The following is a 26140-nucleotide window of genomic DNA, read 5'->3' on the forward strand; positions in this document are numbered from 1 at the left end:
GGCTGTTACGAAGAAGCTGTCTTGGGGGCGGGGTGTGTTTGTGTACGAAACGCGGCACCAAGAGCATTTCCTCGGGCGTGATGATCTGTCATTTGCGTAGCTCTCTGGGTTTCCGTGTTGTTTTTTTTCTTTCTTTCTTTTCTTTTCTCCCTCCCGCATGCGCGGGAGTTGGTCTCGGAGGGGGAGGCATCCGCGTGGGATGCGAGGGGCGTGGCTTCGTCCCTCGGCGGGAGACGCGGTTGGCTGGTGGGCGCGCGCTTCCTCGGAGGGGGCGGGGCGGAGAAGCGGGAGATGAGGCAGTGGGCCGGCGGGAGCGAGGCCGCCATGGCATCGCTGTTCCCGGCTACGGGCGTAAGGCGAGCGGGCGGAGGGGACGACTGCAGCTCGGGAGAAGAGGAGAGGGCGGGCGCGGCCGTGGCCGTGATGGTGGTGGGAGGGCTGGGGGAGTCTCCAGGCCCCGGTTCCGATTCGGAGAGCTACTCGCCCTCCTCCCCGCTGAACCTGGCCGAGCAGTTCGAGAGGGCGGTGCAGCGCGTCCCGATGCTGGTGGCCGCGGCCGGCAAGGAGCAACTCCTCTACTTGTACGCGCGCTATAAGCAGGTGAGGCTGCCCCGCCGGGGTCCCGAGGCGGGAACGGGGCCGCCTCTGGGTGCTTCTGGGGAAGGCTGCAAACGGTGGGGGGGGGACGGGGACAGTCTTCCCCTCTTGAAACTGTTACCGAAAGGCAGACTGCTTCCGAAGGTGGAGGAGGTCCTATCTGACCCTCACCGGCTGGTGGAGGCGGGGTGCGTGTGTGTTATTGTGTGTGTGAGGTATTGTGAGGTCGGTCTCGCTTCTAGTGAGAGTCCTTGCAGTTCTTTTGCAAGGCTTTTCGGAAGGGATTGGCCGTTGCCTTCTTCCGAAGGGTCTCCTCAAGGTCATCCAGCTGATGGCTTCAGGTCCAACCAAAGTGAGTCTCACGATCTAGCTAGCTTGGTGCCTTCACCGCGCACAAAATTCGGTTTTTCGGTTCAAGGTGGGTGGAGAACTTCTCTCCGTGAACAGTCCCAGTTAGCAATTCTGGCTGTTATACTGCTTCCCTTCTTATGACACAAAAACCTGTTGCCACAACACGGGATTTTTCCCTTTCTGTGTGTCAGATATGGGGAACCGGAGACTGTTTGCTGAATGTGGATTTCTGACTAATTGTGACTTACTCAATACCTGTACGGCTTTGCACAAGTTAAGCTGATTTATGATTCAATGAATTGAGCAAGCAAAACATAATACTCTAGGAACCAAGAGTTGGAGCAGGAGGAGGTAGGGAACTGGATATGTCTCTGTTCTGCTTCAGCATACCTATTTAATAAAGATAGAGGCAAAAGAGATTGTGGGTAGTGTCTTCTACTCCTACCTAGAAACAAAAAATAGTAATACACAACAGATTTTCAGGATTTTTCTTGAACATAGCTAGAATGCAGAACTTTTTGAAAGGGCAAAATCTCATGCATACAGTTGTAAATAGTGTTCTAATGGCTTTGACCAGGGATCCCCAAACTTGGCAATTCTCCAGCCTCTGAAAGTTGAAGTGTCCGCAAGTCTTAAAGTTGCCAAGTTTGGGGACCTCTGCCTTTGACAGAGGTTCAGCAGCAGGCTGGGTTCTCTTAAAAGTCTCTGTTCCTTAATAGAAACACATTGCAGTACCTGCTTCAGCGAATAGTTTAGTAACCACATTGTGAAAACACCAAGAACATCTTGTTTGGCAACTGCATTGACAAACAAGGAGGTGCAACTGACTCATTCATTATTTATGATTGAAGTGTAGTTTGGCATCCCAAGGTTTGCGTACATCACTTGCTAAATATTGCTTTAATTGGCTTCATTAATAACATGTCGAGCTATAAACTATGGTTTATAAAAACACAGGGATTGATTTAGCACACCACATCACTTCAAATCACAAGCTCTTCTCAGTTTTGAACATATTGAACATGTGTTATATACGTACACTTGAGGTATTGAAATTTGTTTAGAACCTATATAATTTAAAAACTTACTTTCTTGAAATCTGGATGGCATTGTATTTCATCTATTAGCAACACACAATCCGCTTTCCCTCTTCCCATGTTCTCAAGCAACTGGTAGCACTTAAAAGTTAATTCAGATTTTAGTCCTTCATTGAAAATTCTGCTTATTTATAATTCCATGTACAATTGCTCAACTCTGTAAATCTTTAAAAGTTAAGACTACCGTTTTTCCCAGCACTTGGATCCAAATGAGTAGAGTTGGTGAATTAGATATATTTTAGCCTGGATGAACACGTAATTGTTTTCGCTTGCCTGGTGGTATGTATTTATTTTTTTGTATACCATCCAGAATCTCATTGTTTGAGTTAGCCAGCCATCTAAATGTTTTAAATGAAAAAATAAATTCTCAGAGGCTGGAGTGGGCCAACACTTATACATATGTTTTCACTGTTCAAGACATTTTTCAGTATTTCATTTCCAGTTGTAAGTGCAAAAAGATTTCAGAAGACTGAAAACTGTGATACCGTACTGAATCTTGGATATACTATTTCATCATAAGTAAATTATCAGTTGGTGTTGAAATTATGAAGTGCTGTTTATGTGCACATTTCTTAATTTCAGAGGAGCATTTTAAATATGCATGCTTTGACCATATATCTTGCCTGTCAGGAGAGGATTTAACAGAATAATAATTGGAAGACATCTTCTAATCCAACCCTTTGTTCTAGCAGGAGACCCTATACCATTCCGGACAAATAGCTGTCCAGTCTCTTCTTAAAAGCTTCCAGTGGTGGAGCACCCATAACTTCTGAAGGCAAGCTGTTCCACTGGTTGATTGCTCTTACCATTAGAAAATTTCTCCTTTATTCTAGGTTGCTTCTCTCCTTGATTAATTTCCATCTGTTCTTTCTTGTCTTGCCTTCTGGTGCTTAGGAAAACAGGTTGGCCCACTCTTCTTATAAAGTAAATATAAAGTATTTATATCTATATCAAATATAAGGTCAGGTAAGAGAGATTACTGAAACGTCTTTGTGAAGTTTAAGGGATATAGACCAGACAACAAACTGAATCCGTGCCTCCTTTATATATTATATTTAATATGTTTTGTGTTGTATGTCTTACTGTACTGCTACCTACCCAGGGTCTGTTAGGACTGAGGTGGGATATAAATATTGAAAAATAAATCACACTGACAAAAAAAATAGGTTGGGGACTGGGTGGAAGTTGTCAAATACAATTCTGTCCAGGAGTTGCCTCTTCAAGAGGGAAAATGCTACTACTCCTTTCCAAACAGACAGCATTACCCCACCTTTCAAAGATGCATTAATTATTTCCTGGAGACTGCTATTCCCACCCATCTAGTCACCTGAAAAATCCATAATGGATGTCTATCTAAGATCTAGGCCACAGGTGAGTAGCTTAAACTACAAAGAATTTTTAGTGTAGCTACTCAGGTCACTCAAAATAAATTATAATTTTATCACCGCAGACTCTATCTCTTTGGCATAAAGCTCAGCCTGGGTACGAATAACTTTAGGAGATAGTTTTCTTCATATGAAGGAAACTCAAACTCCTACAGGTATTATATTCTACTCATCTTCTCAAAAAGAGTCTGGGGAACCCAAGCAGGGCTGCTGGGTTAGGTGTAATAAACATTGGGAAAAATGTCATTTCCTCCCCATTTAGCTGTTTTATGTCACAAAACCTCGTGCCTAGTATTCAAGTATATCAGGATACTATAATTACTTTAATACTAATACTATTAATATACTATAATATATTATATTATATTAATTAATATAATATATTAATATATTTTAATATTAATACTATTAAAGAAAAGTTTTAGAGGCAAGATTCAGCTTCTGCCCACGTGAAACTTCATCTTCAACTTGTAACAAGTAATCTGTGGTGATTCTAAGCCAGGGGTCCCCAACTGCTGGTCTATAGACTGGCATGAGGGCGGCACAAACAAGCAAAAGCCCCATCCACACAGGATGCAGGCAGCACTCCTGTCCCCCACAATCCGTGGAAAAACTTTTCTCAATGGAACCGGTCCCTGGTGCCCAAAAGGTTGGGATTGCTGTTCTAAAGTATGTAGAATACTTACCTGTATTCAGATGTTGTGACTAGATCTCTCTTGTTACAGTGTGTAGTGGAAAAATTATAGAAAACCAAAACAATGGAAGAGTTCTAAATTGTTTATTAAAATAGGAAAAGAATACAATGATCATTGGACTCCCAGCAAGCAAAGCTAAGAGCCCTGGATGGATCTTATATAGGTTACCCCAAATTCTAAGAAGCATAGGCTAATTGGATTATTAGTTTACAACCATCTAAATAAGGAACTAGGGCAGGGGCTCTTAAACCTTTTACTATCACACCTCTCTTTAATGGAGTTTTATTGCACATACCTCTCCTCAAAAATCCAAACACCAAAATGAACACTTGCAAAAATACAGTGAAACTTTGCTTTTTTATTTTTATGTCTTTATTAAAAATACAGTTTGTTACTTGTCCATCGCCATATTACTCACTTCAAACTAGTATTTTAGGAATGGTGGATTTACAGTATCGTAACAATATACAACTAAAAAATTCTTCACACCTCCCTGAACTCTCTGTGCACCTCTCCAAGGGAGGTACATCTCACAGTTTGAGAAACCCTGAACCAGGGGATGACACAAATTGTAGGTAGGGTTGCCTTGCCCTATTGTCCAGAAGCAAGAAATCACCACGCTAACAAAGACATGGTCACCAAATAAATTACTCTTCCTTGGTACTGTCACAATGTGACTGTTCTTATTAGCTTCTCTTTGAGTTTATTAACTTCCCTTTGAGTAAATCAGCATAGCTTGAGGACATCTAGTCTAAGTATCAAAGCTTCCTTAAAATACCGAGAGGATGTTAAATAATAAAGTATATTGGTCTTGTCTGATGTGTAAGGTGTATAAGGCAGTTTGACCTTGTTTAAACATGAGGTAAAAAGAACATTGTGTTGCAAATTAAGCAATTCTACACGGCGTTGCCAACTATTCTATCTGAGTTTCAACTCATTTGGTGTGCACTTTTAGATTCACCCAGTTTTGTTATATAATACTTAACAGTTCAGAATTCTTGTGCATCTTTTGTGCATAGATTCATTAAAGGAACTTTGGTATTCCCAGGCAGGATCTTGCTGAGTAGAAAAAAATGGGGAGAAGCTTTGTTTTCACTGTCCTTATGCCCAGTTCTGAATTTTCATCTGACATCTGATCAGGGCTTTTTAAGCCCTTTTTTTATTTTTTAAGCAATTCTTATGTTTTTGGGGCAAAAGAAAAGCCTTACTTTTGTTGTTAGATAGGTCATATCAGGTACCATAACAACATTGTTTTAATGTTCAGCATGTACTCTAATGTTATCCCCATATTGTTTTTCCTTTAGGTCAAATGTGGTCGCTGTAACATTCCCAAACCTGGATTTTTTGATTTTGAAGGCAAGCAGAAATGGTATGTGAAATTAGCTAATGATTTCTCAATACTTTTGAGTTTTTCCTCCAATTCCTAAAATTTCCTTCACTTAGCAAATATCCCACTCTATGCTAGTCACAGAAATGTGATGTTTTCTCTATCCATATTAATAGATGGCAAGAAGAATATATTGATTCACATCCCTGTAGTGGCAAATGATAATAGCAATAGCACTTCAACTTATATACTGCTTCACAGTGCTTTACAATCCTCTCTAAGTCATTTACCAAGTCAGCATATTGCCCCCAACAATTTTCTTCATTTACTGACCTTAGAAGGATAGAAGGCTAAGTCAACTTTGTTCCCAGTCAGAATTGAACTCCTGGCCTGTGGACAGAGTTAGCCTGCGATACTGCATTCTACTGCATTCTAACCACTGCAGCACCACAGCTCTGTAATAAATAAACAAATAATAACAAACAGCAATAACAAATGTAATAACAAATGGACGAGAGAAATTAGTCCTCAAAAGTAATCATGGCAAGATATATGAAATGTGCCAGCCTTTCCGCCAATCTGCCAATTCTCTCAAAAACCTTTCAAAGAAAGGATAGCATCCTTGAAGAGAGAGGCTGATGCCATGTTTGCTCTGATTGTTTCTCAGAGAAGGAGATGTTAGGGAGAAGAATGAGAACCAGGTTGCATTTTTTGAGTGAAGACTTGGGTCACATAGTGGTCCTGTGATATCTTCAAATTTTGCAGCACTAGCACCAGATCATTCACAGTGATCTACAGTGACTCTAAGGTTTAAGTGTCATTGTTGTCAGTTGGAGAAACAGAAGGTTGAAGGGTTGCAGACCTGCAGATCATAGGGTTGGGCTTCCTCTTTGGGAATCAAACAACCACAATGACAGCTAGCTGAGCTCAGAAAGGGCTGACTTCTGGGAGCATTATAAGGCAGTGTCAGAGACTGAGGCAGTTAATAAAAACATTTTTTGGGTTTTTTGCAAACTAAATATAACACAAACATCACAACCTATCCCAAGGATAACACTCCTTTCCATAAGAGGTGTTTCAGAGTCTGTCAACAGGCTATTCCAGCCATTTGGAATAACTAGTGCACTAGCCAACAGTGCCCAGACAAAATACTGGAAATACAAAGATTCATTACCAAAAGAAGACAAAACTGGGTAATAACATGCAAAAACAGAACATCAGTACTGTACATAGAACAAACCAAATATTAGCAGAATGTATCCATGAATGCCAATTAGCAGTCAAAAGACATGATACTACATTCATTTCTATCCACAATCGAGAGGTAGCTTTAACTAGGAAATTCATTTTAAAGTGAACCAGACTGGAAAATGCAAGAGAACTCTTACAATAATGGCGCGATCATAAGACTTATATCCTATCTATTTATCAAAAAAAATATTAAAAGTCTGTCCTTGGTTATAACTCAATAGATACAGATAGTCGTCAACTGATGGCTGTTCATTCAGCAACTATTCGACGTCAGCCTAAAGTTACAGCTTTTGCAGTCCTCCTGCACTCGTTTGATCAAAATTTGGGTGCTTGCTAGTACACATATCCTTACCACTGCAAATATGCTGCAACTCCTCCCTGCCCGCCCTGTCTCTTCCTCCATCTCAGCCACTCTTTTAGCCAACCAGTATATGCAAAGCTGCTACGGCCTTAGCCTGTTCCTGGGCTATTTTCTCGACTCATCATGCACGGGAGGCCCAGACTTTCATCTTGTCCCACTATGTCTGACTTCACTTATCTTTACTTTTTTTCTGCAGCTTTAGAATAACCATCTTCACTAGCTTCCTGGCGAGAAAAGAGCCTCTATAGCCTTCAGAATGATCACCTCCACTAATAGGGTGGGGAGAAGACCTGAAGGTGTGGTGGAGCGGGGAGAGAATTCAAGCCTCCTAGCCTACAACAGGCTTTCCACATGCCTGTGGGCACCAGCCCTCCCAGGGCCATTTCCATCTCTGAGATATCTCCCACACATTCACTCAACAACCCTTGCGATTGCTTAACGAGCACAACTGGGAGAGTTGGGATTGTGCTCGGTGAGCAAAGTGGGTATGTGAGTGTCTCACTTAACAGCCAAGATTTTAATCCCAATTGTGATAATTTGAGGACTACCAATAACTTCTGCCAACAGAACTACTTCACCCTAACATAAATATAATTTACTAGAAAAATTACAATAATTGAGATTTAGTTTATTTCATACAAACAGTAATAGTTTTAATTAATATGTCTCTATTTTGTTACTAATATGTATTAAATCTTTAATATATTTGATCAGTCAGCACTGTGTTTGCCTAAAGAATAATGAATATTATAGTAGAGGTTGTTTTCATATTGAAATAGTCTGAGTTGCTATTGAGAATTACATTTTATGCCTAATGTACAAGCAACTTATAAAATAAAAGGCCTCAATTATATTAGCAGTTCATCTCCATGATTCAACCAAGCTATTTTCTCCTGAATTGAAAGAAAAACTAAAAATATTTGTTTGTCACTTGGAAAACTGTGACTTTGTACTATATTTTTATTTTCTTTCCTAAAACTATGTTACAGTGCAGTTTGAGAGTTCATAGAGGAGGAGGGGAAACTACTTATAGGAAAAATTCAAAATAGTTTTGAGGGTCTGTGCATCCAATTAATAGTGCTTATTACAAAACAGGCTTAGATTGAAAGCATGTTACTACTTAGATCTGCCTAAATTTTATATGTATATATGAGTTGGCTAATGTAGTGTATAAAAAACTGATGATGGGTAAGAAATTGGAGAGATGGATGGATGGATATAGGTGTATGTGTATGTGCGTGTGAACTTCTACTAAATAATGGTTCTTCTATGTATGTCTTAGGGAAGCTTGGAAAGCATTGGGTGACACAAGTCTTGAGCAGGCAATGCAAGAGTACATTGATGCTGTGAAAAAATTGGACCCTACATGGAATGCACAGGTATGTCAAACAAGTTGCAGATGTCTGTGATGAGGAATCTATAGCCTCCATTGGATGTTGGACTATATCCCCTATTATTCCTTACTATTAGGTATGTTAGATGGGCTAGAAGACCAATAACATCAAAAAAGCATAGTCATCTTTCATTTGATGTGTTTAAATAAATTTATGGGGCTTCTTAGTTTTGTAAATCAATGGAGATTGTTATATTTTAAATAAATGGATTACTTCTTTAAAATATATAATGTTAGGTTACTGTTGTTTCTCCAGACTGTTATGCTTTGTTAATACACACTGAACCAGCTAGTTATCTGCCACAATATACTGTAAATTATCAAAAATTCAATGGATGCCTCATTTTTGTTACCTTAATACCAGAACATTGCAATATTCACGTTTTTGTTTGACAGATCGCGGCTTGAGAATTCTTGGTCTCATAATCAGTAGCTTAAGGCTAGCTGAAGAATTATAGCCTTGGAAATTAGGTAGTTAAGAGGTCCAACGTTAATTAGTTCTGATGAATAATTCCTTGGAGGAATACCATATTTTTCAGACTATAAGACGACCCGAAGTATAAGACGCACCTAGCTTTTGGAGAGGAAAACAAGAAAAAAAAATCTGCCTCTGCCTCCTAACAGCAAACAGCCTGGTCAGCTTCAGCACAGCCTGATTGAGCACAAGCAGCTGTCTGTCGGTTGGAATTGCCTCCCGACAACCAGCTGTTTCAGGCTGCAGAGATACCATTGCCTATTGCCGCCCCCATGTGCCCCATTTTCAGCCTCCGCATCCCATTTTCTACCTCTGGGGGCCCATTTTTCACCTGTTCCAATCCCCGCTGTCCAGAACGGGCTGAAAATGGGGCGTACAGAGGCGACAATAGGCAATGGCGATCCCTTCAGCCTAAAACAGCTGATCATTGGGAGACAATTCCAGCCGACAATCAGCTGCTCAAATCAGGCTGTGCTGAAGCTGATCAGGCTGCTTGCTGTTTGCTGCAAGGAGTCAAATTGCTGGGAGGCAGAGGCCAAAGGGTGGGGACCAGTGGATGGGCAGGGCTTCAGCAACATTCGCTGTATAAAATGCACAGATATTTCCACCCATTTGTTGGGGGGGAGTGTGTCTTACACACTGAAAAGTACAATATTTTTATTTAGTGGTTGAATTTTAAGTTTATTTCATCAGCCATATATGTCCCAAAAAATTTTCAAGCAACAGTTTTGAATTTGTCCCTTAGTTTATTAATGATCACCATGTTAGGCGTGTTTAAAAATCTTCATTTGTTCCACTTTGTGTTTTGTATGTTAATATTGATTTAAGACACTGGGGTTCCTTCAGGTACAGTGTTCAACCCCAGCCTTTTCCTTCCATCTTGCTAGAATTGAGGAGACCCTAGTATTCTGCCCTGTTTGATTGCAGAGGGAAATGCTAACCTACTAACTGTCTTAAGACTATATATTTCATATTGTCCTTTTTAGGATTTTCTAACAATTATAGCAATATTATACTGTATATGAAATTAATACTTTTATTTTGCTCCCTATTCAAACTGAATATGCAGAACCCTTCAAAGTGTTTGACTTAAAACATGCAACCAGCTGTTACTTCTTTTTGATTCATCTTTCTTCATGTCTTAATTAAGAGATCAAACCCTTCAGTTTGGAGAAGGTGTGTTTGTCATAGATAAAATATAGGAAGTCACTCTTGAAGGGGTAGAGGAAGCATTATGCTTAACTTCTTTCACCACCAGGAAAAAGCCCATAATATTATTTCAAGTCCCTTTCCATCTGCCCAAAGAAATCTCTCCTTTCCCTGCCTTTGAAAAAGTAAAATAGTAGAAAAAGTAGAATAAAAGTAGAATAGGAAATTGGTGATTGAGGGCACATTTGAATATGAGGTGAGTAGTGAGGTAAGTGCTTAAGATAATTTGTGCCATTTTGTTGTACTTTGGACAATACATTTGCGTATTAACTTGTTCCAAGAAATTTGGAAAACTAAAGTCTGCAATCATCCTATTAAATTATTAATTGTTGCAAATTAAACTGTTGTTAATTAGCCTAACAACAGTTTAATTTGTTATCCCTTTGTAACATTTTCTAAAGTTACAAATGAAATAATTTGAAAACGGTATATGTCTTAAGATTTATAGTTCAGTGGTGACAACGGTGAGTATAGCTAATGGGACTTGGTAACCAGAAGCTTTTAAATGATTTCTTATAAATTTTTTCAACATTTTATTGTAGCTAGTCCATGCAGTTACCACAAGATGGAGCTCTGATGCTAATAGTGAATGAAAGTTAATTTATCGACTAATATGGTGGCTTTTTCAGAGCAAAGTACTAAATCAGGCTATTGAAAGGTTATGTTGACAACTAAATTATATAAATGGAATATTACTTCCTTTCTTTTATTCATCCTTCTATTGAGGATATAATTGCTCTTTTAATCAGACCAAAGATCTTTCTAATTCAGAGTCTCATTTCCAAAGCAGCTAAACATCTCCTGGAAGCTCATAAAAAAGGTGTGAAAATTGTAGCCTTTCCTTATGTAACCTCAGATTTCGATTTACAGCAGATGTATATTGTTTCGACTCCTTCATATATTTTTTATTTTAGTGCCTTGCTTTAAAGCTTTAAAGACAACTCCTAGAAATGTAACATAAATAAGTTCAAATGCTTCTAGTCCAAGGGAACAAATATGAGACATTTTTCTTGAAGATAAGGTGAGAAGAACACTGAAAGTAGCTCGTTTGCTCCTAAAAAAAGCAGCCTTGAAAAATAACAAAGTGTTTACCAAAGCTTACCTACTTCAGGCATGAAATAGGTCTAGATGTATATATTTGTTCTCGAAAAATATCTTTCCTTTATAAAATGCCCTCCAGAGGGCAGTACTAGCCAGCCACTCTTGGAAAGTATTAGGAATTAATGTCTCTTACCATTGAAATGTTTTAGATTTGACAGATAAATCATTTCATAATTTGCTTGCACTTCAGGCGTGATACAGAAAAAAAGTTGTTGATCATCTGGATGGCTTTACTTATGAAAACACTGATAAAATGTGTTGCATTTTATAGCAGTGTAACTATGGGACATGGTCATCGAGCACAGGAGTTCTCAAACATTTCCCACCCACTCCCAGATCCTTTACATTCTTACAAATGATTAAAGACCCTAAAAAGTTATGGTTTATGTAGTCTATATTAATGTTTACTGTATTAGAAATTAAAACTCAGCACAGTAATTTTAAAATATTTCTTTGACTCCATGAAGCATGTGAAAGGGGCTCTCTAGACCTCACTTTTAAGAACTGCTTGATGTTGCAAGTAGAATGGACTCAATTTATTTTAATGGCTCACAATGTTTCCCAACTAAATCCCTTGTCCAAGATATCATGCTTTTGCTTAAAAACCTGAAAAGTAGTTTTACTAGCACGTGCTATGTTGTTGTCATAAAATTAACATATTTACAAAGAAAATAATTTCTCATTAATTCTACCTTATAAAACCTTTAAAAAAAGAATATAACATTACAAGTAGTCCTCAACTTAAAACCATTCATTTAGTGACTGTTTGAAGTCACAACACACTGAAAAAATGTGACTTGCAACCAGTTTTCACACTTAAGGCAATTGCAGGATCCCCATGGCCGCATGATAAAAAATTTGGGCTCTTGGCAACTGGCATGCATTTATGACAGTTGCACGATCCCAGGTCATGTGATCACCAATTGTAACTTCCAAGCCAGTTTTGGGCAAGCAAAGTCAATGGGGAAAGTCAGATTTGCTTAACAACTACATTATTCAGTTAACAACTGATTTGCTTTAACTGTGGCAAAAAAGGTTGCAAAATGGGGTAAAATTCATTTGACAACTGTCTTGCTTAGGAATATAAATTTTGGTCTCCATTGTGGTCGTAATTCGAACGCTACCTGTAAACCATAATCAACCCAGTTTAACTAAATTGAAAATTATGGATAATAGTCTCATCTTTATTGCCAGTTGCAGCATTCCACAATCACATGACTGCAATTTATGATATTTTTTTGTCAGTTTTGGGGATGTTTGCAAGAAAATACGCCCATAGAATACATTGATTTGTGTAACAATGGTGGTATTCGTTTAACGACTAGGTGTTTACTTAATGATCACCACAAAAAAGGCATGAAATCATGTCCAGTCATGTGTCCACTCAACTTACAACCATGATGACTTATGCTGGAAATGCTTAGTTCCATTATAGTTGTAAATTGAGGACTACCTCATAAAGGTTTACTATACAACATCATGTTTTAATTGAGATATTATTTCTATGTTTTTGGTATAAAATGTAAGACGTCAAATGAAATGTAGGATCTCTAAACTTAACTGGAAAGTTAACATTAATGAGAGAACACTATAAGCAAAATCAGACTTCAGATCTCTCTTGAGTTTGCAAAATACAATAGATGTTGCATTATTGATTTTCATAGTTAGCAATCAGGAAAACACATGATTAGTTTGAAATTTCAAAAGAAAATTGCTAAGTGTTCACCTAATTTATTTGTAGCATTACATCATTGCTTTCCCTTTTCATTTTGCTAACATAAATTGTGTATTATATTAATTATAGATCTTTCATAACAGAGATTCATAAATTATTGAAGTTTTCAATACAGACAGTTTCATTGTGTTATAAAAGATTATATACATTAAAATAAACTTTGCATAGTTATATATTCATGTAGTATAATTTTGTTTCTCCAAACAACAATTTGAGATTTTGCTCTGATATACTCTTAAAATTGTAATGCAGTATATGTTGATACATGTTTTAATTATGTGATCCTTTTGTGATCTTAAATGCTCATTAGTCAAAAACCTAAATGTATTTATATTTATACTCAACTCTGTAAATTATATGAAGACAGGTATTTTATTTAAAATATGCCATATTAACATTATAAAACCATTTAAAATGTTATACTATTATTTCTTTGGTATTATGCTGTACAGATTAATTCTTTTAAATTATTAAAACAAAAACAATCACTATCAAATATGTGCATTCATATTTGAAAAACAAGTTATTAAAATTGAACAGAATGTACTCTATAGTGATTTTAGTTTTAGAAAGATTTGCTTTTTTGAAAACACCAAAAAAGAAAAGGAAATATTTTAATATCTAATGAGACAGACATAGATTCTTCATATCTTTGTTTTCATATCTGTTGTGAATAGCGGTTAGTAGATTGCCATTAGGAAAGGTTGAAATGATCCTTAACAAGAAAGACATTTGATTATTACTTGCCATTACAGTCCAGGGCAGTAGCTCTTTTGAATTCTACTGTATAGTGCAGTGTTGGTGCGGTGTTGGGGGTTTTCGGTTCAATGTGTGGAGTGTGAAGGATATGTATTTTTGTTTATTTTCATGGTCATAATGTGCACTGAAGATGGTGTTTGATTTCATTGTACGAGGTGCAATGACAATAAAGTAAACTAAGCTAAACTAAACCATGATCTACTGTGAAAAACATCTGAGTGGACTGTTGGAGGTACCTAACCATGTCTTTCTCCAAATTACTGAGAAATATTATTTATGTATGTATCTTGAATTGTGTTGCCTTTGAGCAGAAAGATATAGAACTGAACATTCACATTGCTTACTTTTTCTTTGATATTATGTCTTTTTAAATTTATTGTTTCTGCTTTATTTATGATGTGACTACTTTGATTTTAGCAATGGATTGAAATATAATATAGGCTCCTAGAATTTGAGAAGGACTTGAAATCATAATTTTAAAAATGTATACAGTCAGTATAGGGCTTATCTGGAAGTTCAAGTTTTCTTCTCATTAGTTACCAGACTTTAATATTTTTTTCTCTTGAATCTCTTTTCACATTACAGGGTTTTTTATTATTACAGCAAGAAATTCAGGCTTTAAGGCTTAAAAAAAATCCAACTACTTTCTGAATCTATTTGAAGGTCATTCAGAAAATTCTGTATCACGTTTTGAACTGATCTTTTTCAGGAAATGTCCTCTTAAATGGAAATATTCAATGCATTTTCCTGTAGTGTTTGGTTATTCTGAGATAGCAAAACCATAAATTATGATTTGTCATGTAAGTATTTGTGTGGTAATAGACTATAGAATACTTCTGTGGACAAAATAATTAACCTTGTACCTATTTGAAAGGGTGCAGTAGATTTTTGAGACGTTGTAAAGACTAATTAAATCCTGGACATTCCATGCGCCAAATTAGAAATAAGTCAGGGATCTAGGTCTGAATAGGCTACTTGGATAGGCTTCTAACGTACAGCAATTTGAGATTACATTTTTATCATAACATCTGATTTTTGTAGGTTGAGTTATTGTCAAGAGTAGACTCCACTGCTCTTACATATTTGATGATGCAGCTACTTTCCTTGCTTTCCTTTTGGTTATAGTATGATTATCTTGGTTCATTATTTTAAGAACTGTGAAAAATTGTCTGAAAGCAACTAAAAAAAAAATCTCTCAAGACCATGGCTGAGGTGGCATCCATCCACATCTTATTTGCCATTGCATTTTATAATTAATTAATATGTAATGGATGGCTGCTTTTAGCACTGTGAAACCCATTGCAATTAAAGATTCAGACTGTGGCTCACCTACTATGTATGATACAAGACAATATGAATAATGTCCGTGAACAATTTTAAAATAACAGGATAACTTTAAATACAGTTTTAAACAAAATGGCAACACATAGAATCACAAATAGAATCACATGGAAGAGGAATAGTTTTATGACACGTTGTATTTATTTCAATTAGTAAGATCCAAGGGGGGTGTAATCTGGAGTCCAACTAATGGGTCAAAAGCAAATTGGGGGCCTATTTGTTGGCATATGTTATCTAGCTGTTGACATCTTATTCTAGCATTTGGACCAGGTTCAGTGGCTCCCGCAGAACTGATTGCCACCATATTTTAATTTAGGCAGAAAAAGGCAGATGAAATTGTGTCTAAAAAATTCAAATAAATTCCTGAAGTTCCATTGATAATTACCACCGGTCTGTCATTGCTCCTTGCTTGCTGGACCTACACAGGAGAGACGGCTCAGAGTTTTTTTTTCCCATCTATGAATCATATTTATTGATGTCTACCTTGCCTTCTCCTTGTAAATGAAGAGATTATGGGAGAGGAAAAAACCAGAACACAGCTTGACTGGTATTTAGCTAAAGCAAAAGGTTGGTGGAGATTTTTTCCCTCTGCAAGTTTCTGGACTAGGAATAGGTAAAGGATATGTAAGGAAGATTACTGCAGTGGAAATGGCTACTGCCCCCTTCTTCTGCTGTGCTTCTTAATTAATATAATCCTATTGGTAGCTGCCAAGGACATGAGCTAAGGAGCACTGTAGATAGTTTCTTAAAAGCAGCCCCGGCCAGTAATGGCTTAGCTGCCCATTCAAAATATCTGTGTCAGTACATACACCCTTGTAGATTTATAGTTGTATTCAACTTACTTGTCTGAGATCAGGGTTCTTGAAAAGGTGAAATCTACCATATTTGGCCCTGGAGGAAGATAACAAAAGGCCTGGCCTACCTCCCCCCCGCACTGGTAGGTCTTATTTTTTGCTCACACAGAATAATTAGCGCTATTAAAATAAATGTGTTTTTAAATTGAATGCCTATGGGCTTGTGCAGAGACTGCTTATGCCAAGGATTTGCATGAGCAGATTCCTTCACAAGTTGACACGAGCTATTTAAATAAAATTGGTGTAAACAGAGAATTTTCCCCTAAAGATATATGAATATATCTTATATTTTATGCATGTATATGAAAAAGCTTCTGTGACCCTTTTTGCTAAGTAGTACAGTGGATATAGTTGTGACTTATGAAGTTATATTCTGTTTTAGAATACTAAAAGTAATCTAAGAGAGAGAAAAGGAATATCTATTTATGAGCAGAATATATTTGCTGAAATTTAAGCACAACTCACTTGATTGCAGTATCCAGATTTATGGGGAAATTCCTTAAGCCTGAAAGTGGTGGCACTGAGTGGTTCAACCCTTATTACAGCAGCTTTCCAGGGAAGAAATATGGTTGATAATGAAAGGGCAGAAAAAATATTCCTGCTAGAAATAGAGATGCTTCAGATTCAATTAACATGGCTGGCCTTTGGTTCTAATATTTTGACTTGGGAAAAAAGGTTTCTCTTTGCTTTCTTAACTCAGTTAAGGTGATCCTGCATTTGTAAGTTTGAGTATTGGTTCTGTAACTTTATTCGGAGGAACAGACTCCATCACACAGTTTCTAGTGAACTTTTTCTGTGTTACTGCCTAGCTAGCAATCCCAGAATGAGAATTTAATTATCCTTTTGTTGGTTTGTTTGTGTGTCAGGATGGCAGCAGTTGCTTGAATTACTTCCTTGTCTCAGACAGACAATTCCATTCTATAACCATGTAGCACCTGAATCAATTTCCTTTCATATTGCAGCCTAAGTACATATTGTAAGCTTAATTATACACTCCTTGTCTGGATTCAAGGATCCTGCTGCTGAGCTGTTGAAGTGTGAATGTATATATGCTACATTAAGTCAGAAAGACAAGCTAGTGTTTCAGAGTCATTGCCAAATGGGCAGAAGAAAATTAGTGTGACTGGCTACACTAGTCTCTGCAGTTTTCTTGGCAGTATTTTCCATTTCCAAAACCAGAAGTAGTTTGCCATTGTCCTCTTCCTATCTCTGTGAGTCTGAGTGGCTCAAGGCCACCCAACTGGCAATGTGTCTAGGACAAGAGTAGAATTCACAGTCTTCCAGTTTGTAGCCTGGTGCCTTAACCACATTATAAGAGCAAATTAATAAATTCCTGGTAGTGTATCAGCCATCTTGTTGACCAGCAGAATCTTTACTTGATCTAAATTTCACCTAGTCTTTAGCGTGATGTTGGAAACTCCTTCCCTATTGCTATGAGGTGACTACAGCCTTCATGCTCAGGAGTTTATGGCTTGTTTCAATTAATCTTGGGCTTGACACATGCAGGCAAATACATTTTGTGCCATGCTTAGATCACTTCATAATCTGGATGAGACTGACTGGTGCTTAACTCTGTGGGAAAACCATGCAGTTAAGATGGTCTGCCCCAGGTACATAATGAATACAGACAGTTTCTGGTGGGGCTTGCGGATTTTGCAGCAATCCTATGAGCAATTCTATTGAGTGCTTGTTTGTACTACATGATCAAGAGGTGACTTGGCCATTTGATGAAATTGCTCCCAAGCAGCCTCTCTGTGTGTGCTGATCCTAGATGGATCTCTGGCTTATAGCAGAACCTATGGAGATGAAGTGACAGAAGCGATACATAGAATGCTGATGGACAAAAGTGAGACGTGAACCTGAGACAGAGCACTGGTATAATTTAACTTTATATGCCTATGGCACGGTAGTTAAAAAGGCAAATTGTTTTTATTTATACTTGCTTATTGTGTTGTGGGCAAACTGCTGACCATATCATTTGATGTAAAATGAGGACTCAGATTGTTGGGGACAATATGCTGACTCTGTAAACTGCTGGAAAGCACAGTGAAGCAGTGTATAAGGCTAAATGCTATTGCTATTATCCTGTGACTAAAAGTTAGCAGACTTAAAAAAAAAAAACAACCCACTGATCCTGATACTATTTAGAGCATCTTGGGATTCTAGAGCAGGGGTCCTCAACCCACTACCAGACTGCGGCCTGTTTGGAGCCGGGCCATGCAAACAATGGCAAGCATATGCATGCGTGAAAAGCTTCCCTTGTGCAAGTGGCAATTGTCTTGCACTCGCATGCAAAGCTCCCCTCGCGTAAGCAATAGAAATCTTGCACTCGCGTACAAAGCTCCCCTTGTGTGAGCATTGGCCATCTTGTGCTTGCATGCGAAGCTACCCTCACGCGAATGGTGGCCGCTTGCGTGCAGAGCTCCCTTCACGCCAGCGGTGACCGCACATGTCCGTCTACCACTCACAAGGAACTCTTCCCTCTGCATGCCAAGCTACCAAGCCAGAAAGGTTAGGGACCGCTGTTCTAGAGCATGCATGCTAATTGTTTTTCCTCCAGGTATTTAATTGCCTTAATATTAATTAGAACCACTGTAAAGAAACATAGCTTTAACTCAGGGAATAGATTACACAATATAAAGTTAATCAACATTTTGGTTAATAGGTGGTTTTCTATTTTTAAAAAAGTTCCAAGTTAAAACTCTTGATCCATCACTTTTGTAATTGTTTATGAAGCCCCAAACATTGTTTAGAATAAAATATTAAAGCTGCATATTTTTGACATATTGTACAAAATGAACTTATGACTGAATTATAGCAGTTTTTTCATTAGAATCACAGAAAGAAAAACAAAAAATTTTAAAATATTGTTTGGATGCAAACTGACTTCATATTCTGAAAAATGTCAAGATGCATTTAAATGAAGACAAATGTGAAGAAAACTTAATAAAGTCTGGCGAATATAATATTTCAGGCATTCAGAAACATTTTTTTTATTCTAGAAAAAAAACATTTGACATACATTTAAAACAGAGATATATATGCACACACACACACATATATATACATATGTATACATGTATACATATATACATTTTACAGCATATATTGAGCAATGGTTAAAAAAAAATTTCTTTATCATTGACATGATCTGCCTTGTTACAATAACTCCTTCGTTCTTTTAAAGTTTTAATTTCTCTATATAGTTTATAATTAAATGCACGTCTTCCGTCATTTCCATAACTTATCCAAATATCAAATATTACCTTTTCTTTAACCAATCATACCAAATGTTCCATATTTCATAATGGTCACTATCTTGTTTATTTTTTAACAATTTGGTTAGGCTATCCATCTCATTCATGTATTTTTTTAATTACCATATCCTGCACATTCATGTATTTTTTTTAATTACCATATCCTCTGAAGGAATGAAAGATGGTTTCCAGTTTTGTGCATAGGTTATTCTGGCCGCAGTTATAATATGCAAAATTAAATATTGATATTTTTTCTCCATGTTTAAATCTGTCATACTTAGCAGAAAGGTTTTGGGTTCAAGTTTTAAATTTTGTTTTGTTATATTTAAAATCCAATTTCTAATATTTCTCCAAAACTTCTGAGCACATGGGCAAGTCCACCACATGTGAAAATATGTTCCTTGTGCGTAGTTACATTTCCAACAGTTGGGTGGTAGGTTGGGGAACATCTTAGCCAGTCTCACAGGAGGTAGTTGCCAGCGATGAACTATTTTGTATACGTTTTCTTTATACGAGACTGTAATTTGTTTGCCAGATGTGTTCCCACTTATCTAATTCAATACTTTGACCCACGTTTTTAGCCCAAATTATCATAGATTCTGTGACTATTTCTTCTTTTAATTTGTAATCCAAAAGATATTTATATGTTTTACTAATTGTTTTCTTTTCCTCTCCTAGCCATATTGTATCTAATTCTTGTGGGGTCAAACCCATTATAAAAAAGATAGAGAACAATTTGGCTTTAATATGACTCCACAGAAACATTTTATTTACTGTCATTACATGTCTCATTTGCTATTTTGGCAAGAGCACACCCCATATTGTTACGTCCTCTGTTTTCCAGTGTTAAAGGTAGTAATTTTGTGACCATCTGAATACAGGGGTGGAGTTTCCTCTCTTTTAATATTCCTGGCATTGGTTTTAACTAGTAAACAAAAGGTAACAATTCACACATAATTAACCACTTTTGGTTCTGAAGTGCAATTATGATTGTCAAACACGATTAGTGTTTAGCTGAGTTTGCTTCCTCCACGGGGACTAAGTCCCAAACAGAGACAGAAAAACCAGCAATATTTTTTGGAAACATCAGTTTTTATAATCATTTTTATAATTTTTTATATTATAATTATTTATAAAAATAATTAAATTTATCTTTATTGAATTTTTAAAAGATAAAGATAAACTAATACAGAGGAATATAAAAAAATGTAAGAAATGCAGAGAGGAAAAAAAAGAGGGAAAGGAAAAAAGAAAAAAGTATAGAAAGAAATGACTTCTCCCTTCATCAAAAAAAGGACAAACATTTTCAATAACTGGACACCTCTAATATTTCAGCCAATGATCTCTTCATCCAATATCTCATTCTTTACCTTTTCCGAAGCATTTTTTAATCAGTGTTTCTGTAAATCTATAATGTATGTCTATTTAACATTCAGTAAACTTTCTACAAGAATTCTTCTGCCGTTTGTTATCAGAATTGTAATAATATGCATGGAGCTGCAAAGTAAAACCAGCTGTAGGTTTGAAAGAAGGACAGGTAGTGGCAAGTATCTGAACTGTTATAGAGACCTACAGAGGGAGAACCAATTTTGGGCAGTACAGTTGCCGTTTAAGAAAAGTATTTGCAATAATATGAATGTGCCTTCTTAGAAGAAATATTTACTTTGAAGATTTGGGGTGTTTTACCAGATCCTTCTCATCTTGTATCAATGTACCTACTTTGTATTGTGCCGATAGCTGAAATTTTCTTTTTTTTTTTTAACAAATTTTATTCAGTTTTGCACATTAAAAACAAAAATCTCTTTTTGGTGGACAACATATTTCCGGGTCATCACCTTTACATACAAATATGACAGCAATTACACATTCATATATGCATACTTAATTCTATTATTACCTTTTCCATTCCAAATTTTCAGTAAGGAGAGAAACAAACACATTAATTCTAGCCTCTTTCATTAATCTCAATCGAAACATCTTTTTGTTTCATTTCAATTATTTCAAATATAATCCTTTAATATTTATTTTAAAAATAAAGATAAACAATATGTTTGCCTAATGATAATGATGATGATAATGATAATAATGATAATAATAATAGTAATACTAAAAGGTTACCAATGTCTCTCCTTACTTTTAATAGTCTATATTAACTTATTAATTTAACTGATTCTTTAGTCTGTCATATTTCCTTTCCATTACACATTCTTTTTATAAATTCTAGATTAATACAAATTTTAACACTAAAGAAAAAAAACAAGTATAGGTTTCTCCCCTTTTACTGCTTTGAGTGTGATACCTTAATGATTAAAATATACCTTTATTCCCTCGTCTTGATTCCCAATAAACCATTATTTTTAAGAAGTTACAATAATAATCATTACATCTTTTCATTTGGATTCCGCAGCATTTTTTCCCCTCTTAATTTTTAATAAAAGTTATCAGTATCTATATTACCCTATTTTCTAAATAGTTTTAATTGCAGAAATATTCTTATTACCCCTTGTCACCCTGCAGAATCCCCTTTTATTTCATCAACCATTATCTCTGAAAAAACAATTTCTTTTCAATGTTTTACTATTTCCGTATTTCTTTATTTCATGCACCTGTTTCTTACTGCTTCTCCTCCCCCTCTTTTCCCCTTTTCTCATTCCAGTTTATATCCCTCTCTTTCTTAATATCTATCTTCCTTTCCCCTTTTCTGCTGAGTCTTTCTGCCTTTCCTGACTTCACAGGTATTCCCCCTTTTGATTGCCTTCTTAAATTTCAACTTTTTAACCTTCCTTCTTTCCCCACTTCTTTGTAGTGTTCTTTGTGTTGATTGTCTATTTAAAATGTCTTCTCCTTGAGTCCACTCCTCCTCCTCTGAAGCTCTTTCTTCTTGTTCTTCAGTCGCCATTTCTATTTTTTCTAACACAGAGCAAAATGATTCGCCTCTTTCCTATAGTAATTCTCTCATATTTTTAAGTTCCGTTTTTAATTCCCGAAGAGATATCATCATTACACACTCTTGTATTTTATGATCGTTAAAGTCCACAAAAAAAACACTTTTACTTTCCTTCTTTCTTCTTTCAATTTTCTAAAGTTCTCAATTATTCCAGCCCAGGAATAAAACATCAATCAATCCCACAGTAAGTCTTTCCTTGCTTTTTTCTTTATTCTGGTTCTGCTCCCACTTTCTAAGATTCTTACTTTGTTTCAATATTTATTTAGTGTTATATCCACACAAGTTCATTCAGAAACAGGATGCTTTCCCTTTTGTTTGAGCTCAAGTTTTTGTCAAAAGGTGGCACTCTCCATTATACAAAGTCCTCACCTTTTTCCCTATTTTTTTGTTTAGGGATTTTCGAACCTCAATATTCCAGCACAATCCAGTCTCCAATTTGTAAACTTTATTATTATTATTTTTTGACAATCTTAAGCCCAGCTTTGTTTTATGCCTGTTTATTCCCAAAATATTTTAGTCCAATTTAGTTAAATCTTTAGTTCCGGCTTCTTCCTTTCCTGGTTCGAAGCTCCGCTTAGCTGTCAAAAATATTTTCTTATTTTTTTTCCTGTCCCTTTGTAATTTTACCGCTCACTTTTCTTTTCTTAAAAATTCCATGTTACCTTAATCCCGGGGTACTTTTATTTAGTTGTATTGCCCAGTTGTCCCGGTTCAGATGTTATCTATCTCTTTCTTCTCTCCTTCACAAAACTTAATCCAGCTGAGTCCTCCTCTTTGGGGTGGCCATTTTAAACCACTGCTGCAGTCGTCTTCAGGGGGAAAAAGACCAAGCCCAGGAGGGGAGATGCAGCTCCTCTCAACCTGGCTTGCAGCTTTCCCTTACTCTGCCACTCCTCCAAAGCAGCTTCAGCCCCTAATCATAATGATCGGGGCTCTCCAACGAAAGAGCACGGACCATAGCCGCAGAGAGTCGCGATCTATGGTCCGTCAGCGAGGAGGCTCTGCCTTCTTTTCCCCGATAGCTGAAATTTTCAAGTGGCTCCCATCTTTATGATATTTAGGAAATTGTTGAAACCTGTTGTTGGAAACCTGGTTGTGCTTCCAGGCCTTGGAATATAGTGGTTGTGAAGCGTCTTTTAATTATGCTAAGTTTTGATCATTTGCTGTTATTGTATATTGTTCTTCCAATTGCCAGATTCTTTTTTCAGTCTTTGAAAAAGTTGGGTTACCACAAAATTGAATAAAGAAAGAAAGAAAGGAATGCAAAATGTGGCTCTGGATTGGTGAATGATATTTCTGATTCAGAGCATTCCTATACAATATTGTTTTATATGAAAGTATATCTAAAGCTTTTTTAAACTGTTAAGATAATTACTTACAATTGCATTTCAACAAATTCCAAGCGTAGCAGCAAATAATAGTTCTATTAATACATTCTGTAATTAAAAAAATATTTCCTTTTAGAAAGATTACTAGAATCAACCAGAAGAGGTTGGAAGAAAGAAACTGGATGTCCCAAAGATACTTTTTCCAAAGGCAACTGGATTTTGTCCAGTTACCTTTTGAAAAAGCAGCTTTGGGACAACCATGACCTGAATGACTTGAGAATCTCCATAGACAAGGGAAATTGGAGCGGGGGAAAAAGTACATTCTATCATGGTCTACCCACTGATGTAGATGGAATATGGTACATTTATTCCAATATACTTTAAAAGTTAGAATTTATTACAATAATTTTGCAGAGAACAAAAACCTGAAATTCAATAATATGCAAGAAGGTTTGTATCTGGACATAGATGCCGTCAAAGGCAGAATTCAATTTTGTTAGTGAGCTTTCTTTTTATATGATTTTTGCATAATTCAGCCATCCTCTTCAAGTTTTTTTATTGTTCAACCACGATTCTGTAAGAGCCTGTAATTGTATTTGAGTTACTATCTTTTTAAAAGAAGATGGACATAAAATTGTTGTGAAGGCATTGGACAGTGTATTTAATATGTCTGTCATTATATTTTAACCTCTCATTTGGGATACATGACACCTCTTTTATGCCTGACTACAGTTTAGAAGTACATCTCTTGACATGTGTATAAAGAAATAAGTGAGATAGAGGCAAGACTGAATTAATGATGTTAGCAAATGGTACTCCCTGCATTTCCATTCCATTTGGAATATAGCTTTCAGAATTGTAGACCTCTGGAATACCATTGTCAGTGACAGCTGGTCAAGAACTGATTGTATCTTCAGTCAAGCTATGGTTTTTATTGAAGATAAAGTGTACAGTTCAATGAGGCAGAAATAGCAACACTTCACAATCCTTTGGAGTGACCCAGTGAAGGTTTACTGCCCAATGCCTGATCACTGTTATTTAGTCTCTTCCAAGTATGCAGACATAAACCAGGATTTATAAACTCTTTTGAAATTTTTGGAATCTGTCATGCAAAGGTGTAGCTTTGGAGACACAGTGTATGAGCATATATGTCAAGATTGATAAGAGAACTTTGCAACCCAAACAAGGTTAAATGAAAATCTTAATATTATTTAAAGGTATCGTTGGAAACTGTTTACCCTCTTTTTAAGGGTCATGGCTTTCCAAATGGAATCCATGCTGTTTCTAGGCAGAATTTGGGTCTAGGCAGAATTTCGGACTGGGAAGTTTTTTGTTTTTGTATAAGAATTTAGTAATCGGAGCAACTACTCATTGGAATTCACACATCTATATTCAATTAGAACTTGATATAAAGCAGCTTTGATCTACATTTCATAGTTGCCACTTAATTTCATTTTAATAAGTGAACAAGCTTTCTGAGTATTTGGCAGATATGCAGCAATGAAACTTCTCTGCAAGGTTCTTTTCTTTCTTCATATATAAGGCTAACTAACAATATACCAATGGTATATTGAATGCCGTGGGTATCTGCTTGATACATCACTATGCTATCCTTATTGCCCTTTAATTTTTATAGAAGAGAAAGAAGCAACCAAACAGAACTGAGATAAACATTAACAAAAATACTGACGAAGTCAATATTTTAAAACGTATTTGTTTGTTTCAGTAGAACAAAAGGATCTTCATTTTTTATCAGTAGATACAAATCTGTAGAATAGCTTGAAAAATTCTGAGCAAAAAAAAAGCTATGCAGGTATTTTGGTACCTGTGTGTTCAAAGTATTTCACTTTTAAGCTCAAAAATGGCTATTTTGAGTTGTGTTGTTTCAAATGTTCTGGTCTATTCCAAGCATTTTATCTGAACTCTTTATTTCATGTGTGCAGGCGTGATGTTTTCCTCAGCTTAATCAATACAAGAGCTAGAATTGAATATCTCCTCAGTTTTGTTGACTTAAACTAGATGGAACAATGTGACTGGATTTTATTGAACTGCTGGAGAAAGAACTCCAAAACTTTCTAACTTCCTCATCAAGGGATGACTTGGTTCAGAGGGGCACTTCTGCAGGAGCATTTAGTGGCCGGATCCTAAATAGCACCCCCCCACACACAACTAACTTGCACCCATAGACTCTCTCAATCCTTTCCACTCACTCTCATCAAGCATCAGAGAACCCACATTCTTCCCCAATCTACCTACCTGGAACAAGCCCAGGTTCCTCATTCCGACAGAGAGATGGACAAACGGACAGATAGATGTTTGCACACACAAACACAGAGTGCTCACCCAGGGAAAGTCAAAGATATTGCCAAAACTAACTATGGCCACTTCCTCCAAATCAGCACAAGTTCCTCAGTCCAAAGATGAAAAGTTCAGCCTCAGTACATTGCAGTCCTCTGGTTAAGATGGCAAAAAGTCTGGAGCAAGCCATCCACACAAGCCAGCCATGGACTCCACTCCATCCTCTTTAAGTCTGGTGATCACCTGGAAAAGGCAAAATAGCCAATGATTCCAGCAAAAAGTTGTGCAGCAGTTGCAGGACAAAAGTCAATCAACTAACTTTCCACTTACCCACTCAGCTGAATCCACTGTTATTAGACCAACTCTGCCACATGCCTAT

The 26140-nt window shown here is 36.7% G+C and overlaps 1 protein-coding gene across 1 annotated transcript in view; it reads left to right on the forward strand.

Moving 5' to 3' along the window:
* Nucleotides 1-78: 78 nt before the first annotated feature.
* ACBD6 (acyl-CoA binding domain containing 6) overlaps nucleotides 79-26140 on the forward strand; it is a 119860-nt gene continuing 93798 nt past the window's right edge. The window contains exons 1-3 of the mRNA XM_026703297.2: nucleotides 79-600; nucleotides 5430-5494; nucleotides 8347-8443. Coding sequence (XP_026559082.2) covers nucleotides 292-600; nucleotides 5430-5494; nucleotides 8347-8443 — 471 coding nt within the window. The 5' untranslated portion in view covers nucleotides 79-291. The remainder of the gene's footprint in view (nucleotides 601-5429; nucleotides 5495-8346; nucleotides 8444-26140) is intronic.

Source organism: Pseudonaja textilis, chromosome 3 (genome assembly GCF_049901715.1).
Source record: "Pseudonaja textilis isolate UNSWEBS1 chromosome 3, rPseTex1.2, whole genome shotgun sequence".
In the NCBI taxonomy this organism is placed as follows: Eukaryota; Metazoa; Chordata; class Lepidosauria; order Squamata; family Elapidae; genus Pseudonaja; species Pseudonaja textilis.